At 35.8% G+C, this 12,439-nt stretch overlaps 1 protein-coding gene across 1 annotated transcript; it reads left to right on the top strand.

Annotated features, from left to right (window-relative positions):
- The first annotated feature begins 3,255 nt into the window (after window positions 1-3,255).
- LOC111078282 lies at window positions 3,256-12,405 on the top strand. Its single transcript, XM_041595712.1, has 7 exons — window positions 3,256-3,289; window positions 6,313-6,362; window positions 6,420-6,461; window positions 6,774-6,982; window positions 7,088-7,240; window positions 7,344-7,398; window positions 11,523-12,405. Exons 2-5 carry the CDS (start codon window positions 6,314-6,316, stop codon window positions 7,235-7,237), a joined length of 450 nt encoding a protein of 149 aa, XP_041451646.1. The 5' UTR covers window positions 3,256-3,289; window position 6,313; the 3' UTR covers window positions 7,238-7,240; window positions 7,344-7,398; window positions 11,523-12,405.
- Window positions 12,406-12,439: the final 34 nt, after the last annotated feature.

Below are 12,439 nucleotides of genomic sequence, written 5' to 3'. Positions count from 1 at the left end.
AAGAGCCTTGGGTGGTAGGAGGCAAGGTCTGTGGATTAGCGACGAAGGACTACAAGCTGATTGTAGCCCAAACTGAAGGTAAAATTTGAACCTGCATTCTAGCAAGAAAGCACCTAAATATCTTTCTGCTCCACAATTTTTGCAATGGCGACAACACGGCGGCTAACCTAGAGCTACAGGGGACACGCCTGAACCTGGTGTCGTCCTACATGGCTCACGAGGAAAGCGATCCTCCCAGTGACCTCGTTCGCAAGATAGCCAGCGACAGCGAAAGGTCGGATACAAGCCTAATAAGAGGCTGCGATGCCAACGCTCACCACACCCAATGGGGGAGCTCGGATACAAATGTAAGGGGTGAGTCACTTTTCAGCTTCATCCTTAACTCCAACCTAGCTATTGGTAATCGGGGTAATGACCCCACATTCATTATAAAAAACCGTCAAGAGGTTATTGACCTCACTCTATTGTCTCACAAACTGTCAGACATAATGAAGAGTTGGAGAGTCCTAGAGGACCACTCCTTCTCCGACCACAGGTACATCGAGACAGTCCTATCGCTCGAAAGCACCAAACCTACTAACTATATTAACAACAACAATCCCCCTTCTGCACGATATGGAGGATATTCGTAAGCCAATGGCCACCTGCAAGCTCAAAATAAAAGAACATTTTAAGCGACTAATAAATGACAGATGGCAAACAGTGCCACTATGTCGCATAACTCGGCAAACATGGCCTAACATTACTAGAAAGCGCACCGATGAGCTTTGCAAACTCAGTAGGAGCAGGTGCAGTTCAGTCATACGCTCCACTACGGGACATTGGCTAATAGGCACCCATGCAAACAGGCTGGGTGCCCCCTATAACGACTTCTGGAGCTGTAAAGATGAGGACGAGGAGGAGACTGTGGAACATCGGTTCTGCTTCTGTCCGGCTCTCAGTAGAAGGAGACTTCAATACTTGGGCGCACTTTTCCTAATTGACATTTCGGACATGTCTACAATCAGTCCCAGACGGATCGCAGTGTAGTGTTTCACAAGAGAAGAGGGAACGATCTATGCGGTGTGTCGGGTCTCTGACGATCCCGACAGCCGCCTCAACCTAACCTTACCTAACCTATATAGAACGTAAGATCCACTAAGTATAAAATACCAATAAATTATCCATAGCCAGTAATTAAACCCACCCGTGCATTCTCTTTTGTCTGTGAGGCAACGAACCTTTTGAAGTAACCAGTGTGTTACATACAAAAGAGACAAAGATCTCATCGATATGTATCGATAGGTGGAATTGGCGATAGGCCATCTCTTTAGTTTGATTGTTCTCTTCTATCTCTGACTCTGAACTGTGCGCATGCAAGCCTCGGCTATATATACGAAAAGAACATTAAAGAAACATTTAAAAGTATTACACAAACCGTCTTAATTATTACTCAGAATATTAGATAAACCAACAGGTTATGGGCCCTGTCACCAAGTATTTTTAATCGCGTTTAAACTAAATTCCTAATATCAAAACTACTAAAGAGCTGTGTATGTGTGTATGCTGATAATTTTGAGACGCCTGAAGTCACGTCCCTGCAGTTCTGGCTGTCACGGCATGAAAGTGTCATAGGAAAAATTGTTCGGGCTCGACGTCGGCAAAGGCAGCGACGTCGACGTCAGCATGAAATTCTGACCAGCTTCAACTGCTAGAGATCGAAGCTGACTCGTAAGAAAGAGAAGCAGATATCCATAGATTTCCCTCTCTCTCATATTTTTAGTTTTCTCTACCTGCATTCGACCCTAACTCTTCTACTCTCGCTCATTTCGTCTCCTTCTCACCGTTCTATTTTGTCAGAGTCAATGCAATTTGTTAGTGGAAAAAAAATAACCGAAATTTTTTTTTACCCACCGAATTTGTATACTCTTTAAATGTTTACAATTTTGAGCGCAATGATATGTTTGGAAATAAAAAATAATAGTTTAATTGGTATTTGTTTGGTAACCTTGTAAAAATTACATTCTCATTATGGTCTATTATTTAATCATAGTAAAAATAAAATTTGTTCATATAGATTTTATTGTTACCATGTTTAAATAAAAAACTTTTATAAAAATGTAAAAATAAGTTTACAAAATCATGTTTATCAACTTTTATGTCTATATTACCTAGCTGATAAAAAATCAATGTACCTTATTGAAAGGGTATTGATGCATTGGCACGCGCCAAAGAAGAGATGAAACAAAAGAAACCGCGGGAAAGGGGTGAGAAAAGCCGATTACACTAGTCAACACGATTTTTCCTCAAGGAACAAAACGAACTTTTTCTTAAAGATTTGGGGCTTAGAAATGGTTTGATGATATTTTTTTATTTTTTCTATGGCAGAACTTTTTTTTGAAGAATTTTTGAAAACTGGTATTTTTTCTTAAAGCTTTTTTCAGAGGTAGCGCTGTTTTTTTCACATAGCTCTAGTATCTTACGTCTGGTTGTAAAGAACTTTGCTATTTCGAAAAGGTAATTAAAACAGCTAGAAGTTAAGCCCAAACACTTTGTGATTACAGCTTACCGTCTGGGAAATATAAAGCATTGAAATGCAAAAATTATGATTTTTGTGCGGTATTTTTTACGAAATTTTGACTTTAAAAACTCAGGAAAAGTCGAAAAAAAATTATACCCAATTCCCAGTTGGGCCCGCAACCATCGAAAAGGTATTTTTTGTTCATTTTTTTTCATTTTTTAGGTTTGGTTAACGAATTTTAGCTCCAAAGTCTCTCCATAGATTTTAATGAGCGATACCTTAAACGACGCCAAACGACTTTTCCTGAGTTTTTAAAGTCAAAATTTCGTAAAAAATACCGCACAAAAATCATCATTTTTGCATTTCAATGCTTTATATTTCCCAGACGGTAAGCTGTAATCACAAAGTGTTTGGGCTTAACTTCTAGCTGTTTTAATTATCTTTTCAAAATAGCAAAGTTTTTTACAACCAGACGTAAGATACTAGAGCTATGTGAAAAAAACAAGCGCTACCTCTAAAAAAAGCTTTAAAAAAAAATACCAGACTTCAAAAATTCTTCAAAAAAAAGTTCTGCCATAGAAAAAAAACCATAATTCTTTAAAAAATTTTAAATCCCCATATCTATCAGAAAAAGTCGGTTTGGATCCTTGAGGAAAAAAAAAGTTCGATTTTGTCGAGTAGTGTTATTGGTTCATTTTTTTCATAGAGAAAGGCAGCAATTTTTTTGAAGCGTTTGTTTATATCTGTTTTGTGTTTTAAAAAGTGTTTTTAATTGTTTACGAAAGTCAGGTAAGTGCATTTAGTCAATAAAGTGCGCGTCATTAGTTATAATAAAGTGTTACATGGGTTTAGCAAGACCAAATATGTCTAAAACATTCTAGCCATACGATGCCGTTAACCGAGTGCATCGCAGCGGGAGTTTGTTTACCCATGTGAAACCCATGTACATATGTATGTATGTAACTGCAAATAATTATAAAACATAAATAATTGAATGAAATATTGTGTGGCATTTGTGAAGTTGACTTATGTGTATATAAAAATCCATTAAACTCGGTGAAAGTTAAACAATTTGTGACGAAAATGTTGTTGTTTGTGTTACATACAGCTGTGTGCAAAGAAATAGCAGTTTGCAATTAACATTTCCTACATTACGACAATTAAAATGTATTTAAAAACCACAAAAATATTAAAATCAATTGTGTTAATCATACAAAATAATTTTTGAAAAAAAAACACAATATTTTGTGTGTTTGAATGAACACTTAAACAAGCATATTTCGTCACAAATTTATTTTTACCAAGATAAGGTGGTTTTATATGTACATTTTCCACTACCATTTGCAGAAACATTTTTTACTTTTCCATAAAATTCGAGTTCTTTTGATTTAAAATCAGGTTTAACACTCATACAAATATATACAGTGATAGGAAAATTAATAGATAAAATATTATTTTTTTTTTTCGTGTTTTTCAAAAGTTTTTTTGGTTAATAATTTTTTTTTTTGTTTAATAATTTGTATTGAAATTTACTTAGAAGTCAAATATTATGGAAAAGTGGAAATTATTGCAAACTCAATGTTTAATGTTTTAATATATATATACTTAATATACTTAATGTATTATTTATTAATGATCAATAAATTTTTAAACTTACAGGTCTCAATAAATAAATATTCATTTTTTTATTAATTTAGATAGGCAAAATGGTTGGTTCTCGTCAAATTCGTAGATTAGTGAAAAGGGAAAGGGATCAACTAGCTGAAAAGCTAAGAGCAGTCGAAGAAAGACCGATTGACTCACAGGTGTTAGATAATTTTAATCAGTAAGATATCGTAGTAGAGCAGGCAAATACAGAAGTAGATCAGGAATATATAGAAGTCATGGAGGTAGAAACAGATAATGAAGATTTAACTTCAAAATTAAAAAAGTGGTTTGTCAAGCACAAGCCCAAGCGTAGTTGTGTTTTGGAATTGATTAAAATTTTGAATTCGGAAGGCTTACATGTAAAGCCTTTTTATAAATTTAATTGCAGTAAAAAGCCAGATGTTATGCAAATAGGAGGTGGTTCATATTTGCATATCGGCCTATTAAAGCAATTAAAAAAACTATCTGTTGTTGCAAAACTACCCGACGTACTGAGCATTGACATTAATGTTGAAGGTCTTCCCTTATTTAAAAGCTCTCGTTCGCAATTGTGGCCCATTTTAGTTAGATTAAATAATATAAATAAATGTTCGGTGTTACCAACAGGTATTTTTGCTGGTCACAATAAGCCTTTCAATTCAACCGAATATTTGTCCAAATTCTCTAGTGAGTTATCCGATCTTATGAAAAATGGATTTACCATTTTAAATAAAAAAATTAACCTTGAACTTCGAGCGGTGGTTTGCGATGCTCCTGCAAGGGCATTTGTTACAGGTACACCTGGACATACATCCAGTCACGGCTGTACCAAGTGCTTACAGGTAGCATATAAAGTGGATTCGACCTTAACTTACAGCACTCGTTGTGCAGAGTTAATAACAGATGAAGCTTTTTTAAACCGAAAGTACCCAAGTCAACATAACAATGATTACTTTAGGGTTCAGTCCGCTTTTGAAAAACTTGGCGATCGTATGATAACCCAAGTTCCTTTAGATTGCATGCATCTTATTGAGCTAGGTGTAATGCGTAAGTTTTTAGATAGAATTTACCATAATAAAGTAATAAATAAAATTTTTAAACAAAATAAACTAAATATTTCTGAAATATTAGCGTCATTGCGAGGTTGTATACCTAGGGAATTTGCACGAAAGCCGAGGACATTGCTAGAGCTTCCTCACTGGAAAAGCACCGAGTTTAGGCAATTTTTATTGTACACTGGAATTGTAGCTTTTAAAGATACAATCCATGAGGAGCAGTATTATGTATTTTTGTTATTACACTGTGCATATAGACTGCTCTGCTCGCAAAAACAACGGGAAAATAATGTTGAGATTGCTCAACAAATGTTAAATCTTTTTGTTAAAAATTTTCCTATTATTTTTGGCGAAAACAGTGTGTCCTACAATGTTCACGGCTTACTCCATGTAAGAGAGACTGTAAAACAAATCGGGAACCCGATTTCAGGATCTTCTTACGCGTTTGAGAATTACTTACAGACCCTTAAGAAAGTTGTCCGAAAGCCTACGCATATCCTAGAACAAATTGATAGGAAAACAGTCGAAGAAAGTTATGTAGCTCCAGAAAGGGAAGAAGTTAAATTAGTAGGCAGGGTTCTAAAAATTAACGACTGTACCCTTAGCGATAGGGAACCAGATAATTTTTGTTTTGTCAGAGACGAGATACCAATCCAAATAGAGTCATTTGAAGAGGAACTAGGAGCGATTTTTATAATAGGTAGGGAGTTAAAAGATATAGGAAGTTTTTTTAATGAACCTTTAAGGTCGACTAGCCTAGGTATATATTTAGTTAGTCTAGAAGCGCCTTGTTCCATTCAAAGGTTTTTAGTAGGAGACTTTAAAAGAAAAGCAGTAGCCATGCCTTATAAGGGAAAAATAGTTTTAGCTCCTTGCCTGCATTTTTCATAGGATTAATAGGTTTGATTAATTAATTTATTGTTTTTATATGGAGGTGTTTAGTCCGTAGGCGTAATTTCATTGCGAATCGGGCATATTTATTGCAACGGGGCTTTAAATATCTTTCGAAGATTCACCTGCCATGGTTCACCACCAAAAAAAAAAAAAACGTTAGGACCTTAGCTAATAGTTAAATTTAGCTATACATACATATAATACCTTGTTTTATAATTTTGTATTTGATCTATTTAGTATGTCTCAGCCACCTTTCAAAATTAGGCGAATGGACTTCGGTGAGAATGGTAAGTCTACATACCCTTTAAACGATATCTGTATTAATAAAAAAAATGTTGTTACAGAAGAGCCATTACGTGATGAAAGAATAATTTCCGTGCTGAAAGGTATGTTTCCAATCCTACAGTGATAAACTAATGGAACTGTAAACATAGATACTTTGTATATTGAATAAAAAAAGACATATTTAATATTTTAATTAAATATAAAAAACAATATTAAATACAAAACATATTAATATACATTATTTAATACACTTACCGCATTTACTCAATTTTATATTTAATTAAAATATTAAATGTCTTTTTTTATTCAATATACAAAGTATCTATGTTTACTGTTCCATTATTTTATCAGTGTATATATAAACTGTCCATTTATCAAAATAATTCATTAATATATATTTTTTCATATTTCAGAAGAGATGCAGCTCCTCCGGGACCAGAACCGTCTATTGATGGAGAAAGTTGATGTTATGGCGGACAAACTCGCCGAAGTAGCCGCTCTCGTTAAAGTGCAGGTGAAGGGAGAGCAGGTAGTCCCAGGGGCAATAACGTTCCCAATAAAAACAGAGGAGGAGCTCGATATGTTTGTGGAGCTCATGACCCCTCAGCTAAAAGATGTTTACGTAAGTACGGAACAAGGAGGGAAGCTACATGCGCCATAAAAATTACAATATTACTTTATCTTAAACGACTTAAAGCTATTTACATGATTTTGTATATATTTACAGATCAAACAAGTTTGGAAGCTTCTGGAGAAGGAGCCATTGTCGAGGTGCCTGAAAAGTGTGTTGGACGAGCAGGTTGTGAGAGGATACAACCTCGACGGGACTTGCGGAAAAAAAGTCTGCGATCCCGGGCTGGGCTCTATTCGGTTTTAACAAGTAAGACGAAATAAAAGTTAAGAATGTCTAACAATTCATTAATTCGTTTTAATAAAAAGAAATAAAACGTATTTAAAATATAAAACTTATAATTTTTTTTTAGTTTCAGGAGCCTTGCGGATGCATAATCCGATCGAGTCGGCAGATAGCACCATAAGGTAGGCGATTTTAAATATAAAAAAACAATATAATTAAGAAAAACTTTAGAATAAAAATTTTTAGTCGTATTTAAATGATGTTGTTTAAAGAGCTTGTACGTAGCTTTAAAATTTAAATTAACCGTGACATTTTTTAATATTCATGAGAAATGTCGCGTGTGATTTCATATAGGACATTTTTGGAAGTGTCTCAAGTGAAATCACTCGTGGCATGGCCCAAGTGAAATCACTCATGGCATGTCCCGGTGAAATCACTCGTGGCATGTCCCGGTGAATCACTCGAGTGATTTCACTCATGGCTTATACGTATAAGCCACCGGTGAAATCACTAGAATATTCAGTGCAAATTTCATATGAAGTTTCACGAGTGACAAAAGCGGACATGTCCATACAAATTGCATCTGGAGTTTCACCAGTGAGTCACCAGTGGCAGAGGACATGCCATGAGTGATTCACCGAATGAATCACGAGTGAAAAGTGACTTTTGGAACTGCAGGGGTATGCAACTTATTGCATATGTGTGCATACACGAACGCATTTCTGGAGATGAAGCGAAGCCTGGCTGGAAATCCTAAGTAAATCTCAATTGTGCGTGAGTATATACATATATATTTCCTGGAAATTTTGTAAAAACCTGTCGACGCTTGCCCAAAAATTGTATGTACATATATGTGCACACGCAGAAATTTACAGAACCGCACTACTATTGCAAAGCTAGTGTGTGTGTGTCAGCGATGCTTACACGAAAATTGTGTTCGTGTGTTACCACGCGGAAATTTCCAGAACCGCATTTTTTCAAAATTTGTATGTGGGACGACGACGCCTGCTGTATGCATTTGCGTGTGTACATACTCAAAGATCTTGTATGTGTACAGTCTTGCAGAAATTGGACGACGTGTGTGTGTGTAGTTGTGCGAAGCCAAACTGAATAATAAAATAAAATGGATAAAATAAAAAGGAACATACAACTTTTCGACGGTAAAAACTATTCGATCTGGAAGTTTAGAATAAGAGCGCTCTTGTCCGAAAATGATGTCCTAAAGGTGATCGACCGGGAAAAACCAGATGAAGAAACTGATCAGTGGCAAAAGGCCGAAAGAGTCGCGAAAAGTTTAATTATCGAATATTTAGGAGATTCATTTCTCAGTTTTGTAACCAAAGGGTGTACCTCGCAGGAAATTCTCAAAAATTTGGACAACATATATGAGCGCAAAAGTTTAGCGTCCAGCCGATTCATCGCTCAAGAATTATATCTGGAAATAACATTCAAAAGTTCTAAGAAAGATACCAGTTTCAAAGTTTTACAAGCCGTACGAAATGATGGTTATAAGGAAATAAATTCAATACAAGTAATAACTTCAAAAACAAAAACAATTTTAAGAACAAAATGAATAAAAGAGCAAATCTGAAATGCCATTTCTGTAATAAAATGGGACATATTAAAAAGGACTGTTTCAGTTTCAAAGGGGGGCAAAAGAATTATAATAATAATTCCACAAATAATATAAATGAAAATGGCAGGCAAGCTCACACGGCCAATGCACACCACCCAGACAGACACATTGCCTTTATGCTAAAAAGGGTCGTCAATGTACCGAACAAAAAATGTGAACTCCATTTCGTTTATCCTGGACTCAGGCGCTTCTGACCATATGGTAAATACAAAAAGTCTGTTGCTGAATTGCAAGGATTTGGAGCGGCCAATTGAGATCGCAATCGCCAAATGCGCCGAGTACGTACAGGCAACAGCCAAAGGTACTATGGAGCTACAGAGTGACCAAAAATCAAAAATCACCCTCGAGAACGTGCTGTTCTGCGAGCACATTCCTCAGAATCTTCTTTCGGTTGAGAAAATGCAAGATGCTGGTATGGAGATTGTGTTTTCGGCAGGAGGTGTGACCGTTATTTTTAAAAGTACGTATTTTTATGATGTTCCCGTTATAGAATTTGAACTATGCAATCGAGCATATATAACTAATAAAAATAATTTAAATATGTATCAATTTTGGCATGAGCGAATGGGACATATTCGCAAGGGAAAATTAATAGAATTAAAGAGAAACAATATGTGTGAAGATATAAATTTGTTAAATAACATTGTATTTGGTAATGATTTATGTGAAGCTTGCGTTAATGGAAAGCAAGCCAGATTACCATTTGCTAAGTTTAACGAGAAGGAACGTGTGAGTCGCTTCTGGGGACGTGACTCTACTTATAGCCGTACTCAGTCTGTATATACATTTTTGAGCTAATGATTTTTTAGAATAAAAAAAAACTAGAAGGAACGTGTGAGTCGCTTCTGGGGACGCGACTCTTCTTATACCCGTACTCAGTCAGTATATACATTTTTGAGCTTATGATTTTTAAGAATTTTAGAAAAAACAAAAATTTTACATATTAAATTTTTTTGCTACATCTGTTATCTACATCTACAATGTATATATATTTTACATCTAACATGTAGATTATAGATGTACCATTCATATTCTACATCTCCTCCGCTAGGGGTTGCTCGCGCACTGAACGCGGCAGAGTGTGCGAGCGAGAAAGAGAATCAGTAGCGTCAGCAGCGCTGGAGAAGGAGAGGGAACCAACAGAAAATTCATTTCTTCATTCTGGCTATAATTATGATCCGATCTGATTCAGATTCGGCAATCTGGTAGATATGGTCATTTTCTACGATACTGCGTTTTTAGTTTTATCGTCTCTTTAAAAATGTTCCTGCCACAGATTTTCGTCCTTTATGGGGGCGGAAGGGGGCGGGGCGAAATTTTGAAATACACTTGTAGCAGTGTGATATTACATGAGTCTGGAAACAAAATTTGGTTGCTCTAGCTCTTATAGTCTCTGAGATCTAAGCGCTCATCAAGACGGACACACGGACGGACGGACGGACGGACAGACGGACGGACAGACAGACATGGCTATATCGACTCGGCTATTGATGCTGATCAAGAATATATATACTTTATGGGGTCGGAAACGTTTCAGAGATTCCGAATGAAAGTACGGATGATATTGTTGCCCAGAATGAGAGTATGGGAGATATCAATGTTCAGATCCAGAATGACAGTATGAATGGTATTGTTGCCCAGAATGAGAGTATGGGAAATATTAATTTTCAGATCCAGAATGACAGTATGGATGGTATTGTTGTCCAGAATGAGAGTATGGGAAATATAAATGTTCAGACCCAGAATGAGAGTATGGGAAATATAAATTTTGAAGTCTCGAATGATAGTACAGATGATGTTGATGCCCAGAATGAAAGTATGGGAAATAGTCACAGTCATGTCCTGAATGAGAGTAAGGAAAAAGACAAGCCTTGTTTCCAAAATTGTAGTTTGGAAGCAAAACCTGAAGTACGAAAAAGTGAAAGGCTTAAAGATAAGCCACCAGTACTCCCAATTCATAAACTAGAACTTAGTCAGTCTGCATACATTAATAATGTCTTAAAGAAATTTAGCATGGATGATTGCAACCCAGTTAGTACTCCACTAACAAGTAAACTCAATTATGAAGCATTAAATTCCGATGAAATATATAATGCTCCTTGTAGGAATGTAATTGGATGTTTAATGTACATAATGTTTTGTACTCGCCCTGACTTGAGCACAGCTGTTGGAATTTTAAGTAGATATACCAGTAAAAATAATAAAGAACTATGGCAATGCCTTAAAAGAGTTTTAAGATATTTGAAAGGCACAAACAATCTTAAGCTAACTTTTGTAATAAGTATAAATCATGCAAATATTTTTGCTGGATACGTTGATTCTGACTGGGCTGGAAATGAAAATGATAGAAAGAGTACAACGGGTTATTTGTTTAAAATGTTTGGTTCATCCCTTATTTGCTGGAATACAAGAAAGCAAAATTCAGTTGCAGCTTCATCTACTGAGGCTGAGTATATGGCATTATTTGAGGTTACGAGAGAAGCTATGTGGTTAAAGTCTTTAGCTAAAAGTGTTAGATTAGAATTTAATGAGCCTATAAATGTTTTTGAAGACAACCAAGGTTGTATTAGTATTGCTAATAATCCCACATGCCACAAAAGAACAAAACATATTGATATTAAATATCACTTCTCAAGAGAGCAAATTGAACAAAAACTAATTTGTGTTAAGTATATTTCCACAGATAAACAACTGGCGGATATTTTGACGAAGCCATTGCCTGGACCTCGATTCGTCTACCTGCGAGAACAACTGGGACTTATAAACTGATGAAGCTTGTTTAAACTACCTTTTGATCTCAACATACTAATGAATAGTACAATTTTTTTATTATTTTTGATTTTGTAAAGATGAATTAATGTATAATTTGTAAATTTATAATATTTAAGTAATATGGTCTGGTTGGGTTTTTCTGGGGTTTCCCCAACCCTTTGCAACAAATGTTGGACTGTAGTTTGTAACTCCCAGAATGCTCGGCTTGCTGCTATATAAGTTATATTCTTCATTGTTATAAATATTAGATCTATGTATCTTTTGAGGAGGTGTGTTGAAGTAACCAGTGTGTTACATACAAAAGAGACAAAGATCTCATCGATATGTATCGATAGGTGGAATTGGCGATAGGCCATCTCTTTAGTTTGATTGTTCTCTTCTATCTCTGACTCTGAACTGTGCGCATGCAAGCCGCGGCTATATATACGAAAAGAACATTAAAGAAACATTTAAAAGTATTACACAAACCGTCTTAATTATTACTCAGAATATTAGATAAACCAACAGGTTATGGGCCCAGTCACCAAGTATTTTTAATCGCGTTTAAACTAAATTCCTAATATCAAAACTACTAAAGAGCTGTGTATGTGTGTATGCTGATAATTTTGAGACGCCTGAAGTCACGTCCCTGCAGTTCTGGCTGTCACGGCATGAAAGTGTCATAGGAAAAATTGTTCGGGCTCGACGTCGACAAAGGCAGCGACGTCGACGTCAGCATGAAATTCTGACCAGCTTCAACTGCTAGAGATCGAAGCTGACTCGTAAGAAAGAGAAGCAGATATCCATAGATTTCCCTCTCTCTCTCATATTTTTAG

The sequence above is a fragment of the Drosophila obscura genome, unplaced genomic scaffold (genome assembly GCF_018151105.1).
Source record: "Drosophila obscura isolate BZ-5 IFL unplaced genomic scaffold, ASM1815110v1 contig_75, whole genome shotgun sequence".
Lineage (NCBI taxonomy): Eukaryota > Metazoa > Arthropoda > Insecta > Diptera > Drosophilidae > Drosophila > Drosophila obscura.
The sequence above is the reverse complement of the archived record's forward strand: the minus strand, read 5'-3'. Positions and strand labels throughout refer to the sequence as shown.

What these genes read in the sequence shown, in the direction of transcription:
- LOC111078282 (XM_041595712.1), top strand. Translation starts at nt 6,314, where the DNA reads ATGTCTCAGCCACCTTTCAAAATTAGGCGAATGGACTTCGGTGAGAAT. An exon ending in AATGGACTTCGGTGAGAATG is followed by an intron (nt 6,363 to 6,419) that starts GTAAGTCTACAT and finishes ATGTTGTTACAG; the next exon opens with AAGAGCCATTACGTGATGAA. An exon ending in AATAATTTCCGTGCTGAAAG is followed by an intron (nt 6,462 to 6,773) that starts GTATGTTTCCAA and finishes TTCATATTTCAG; the next exon opens with AAGAGATGCAGCTCCTCCGG.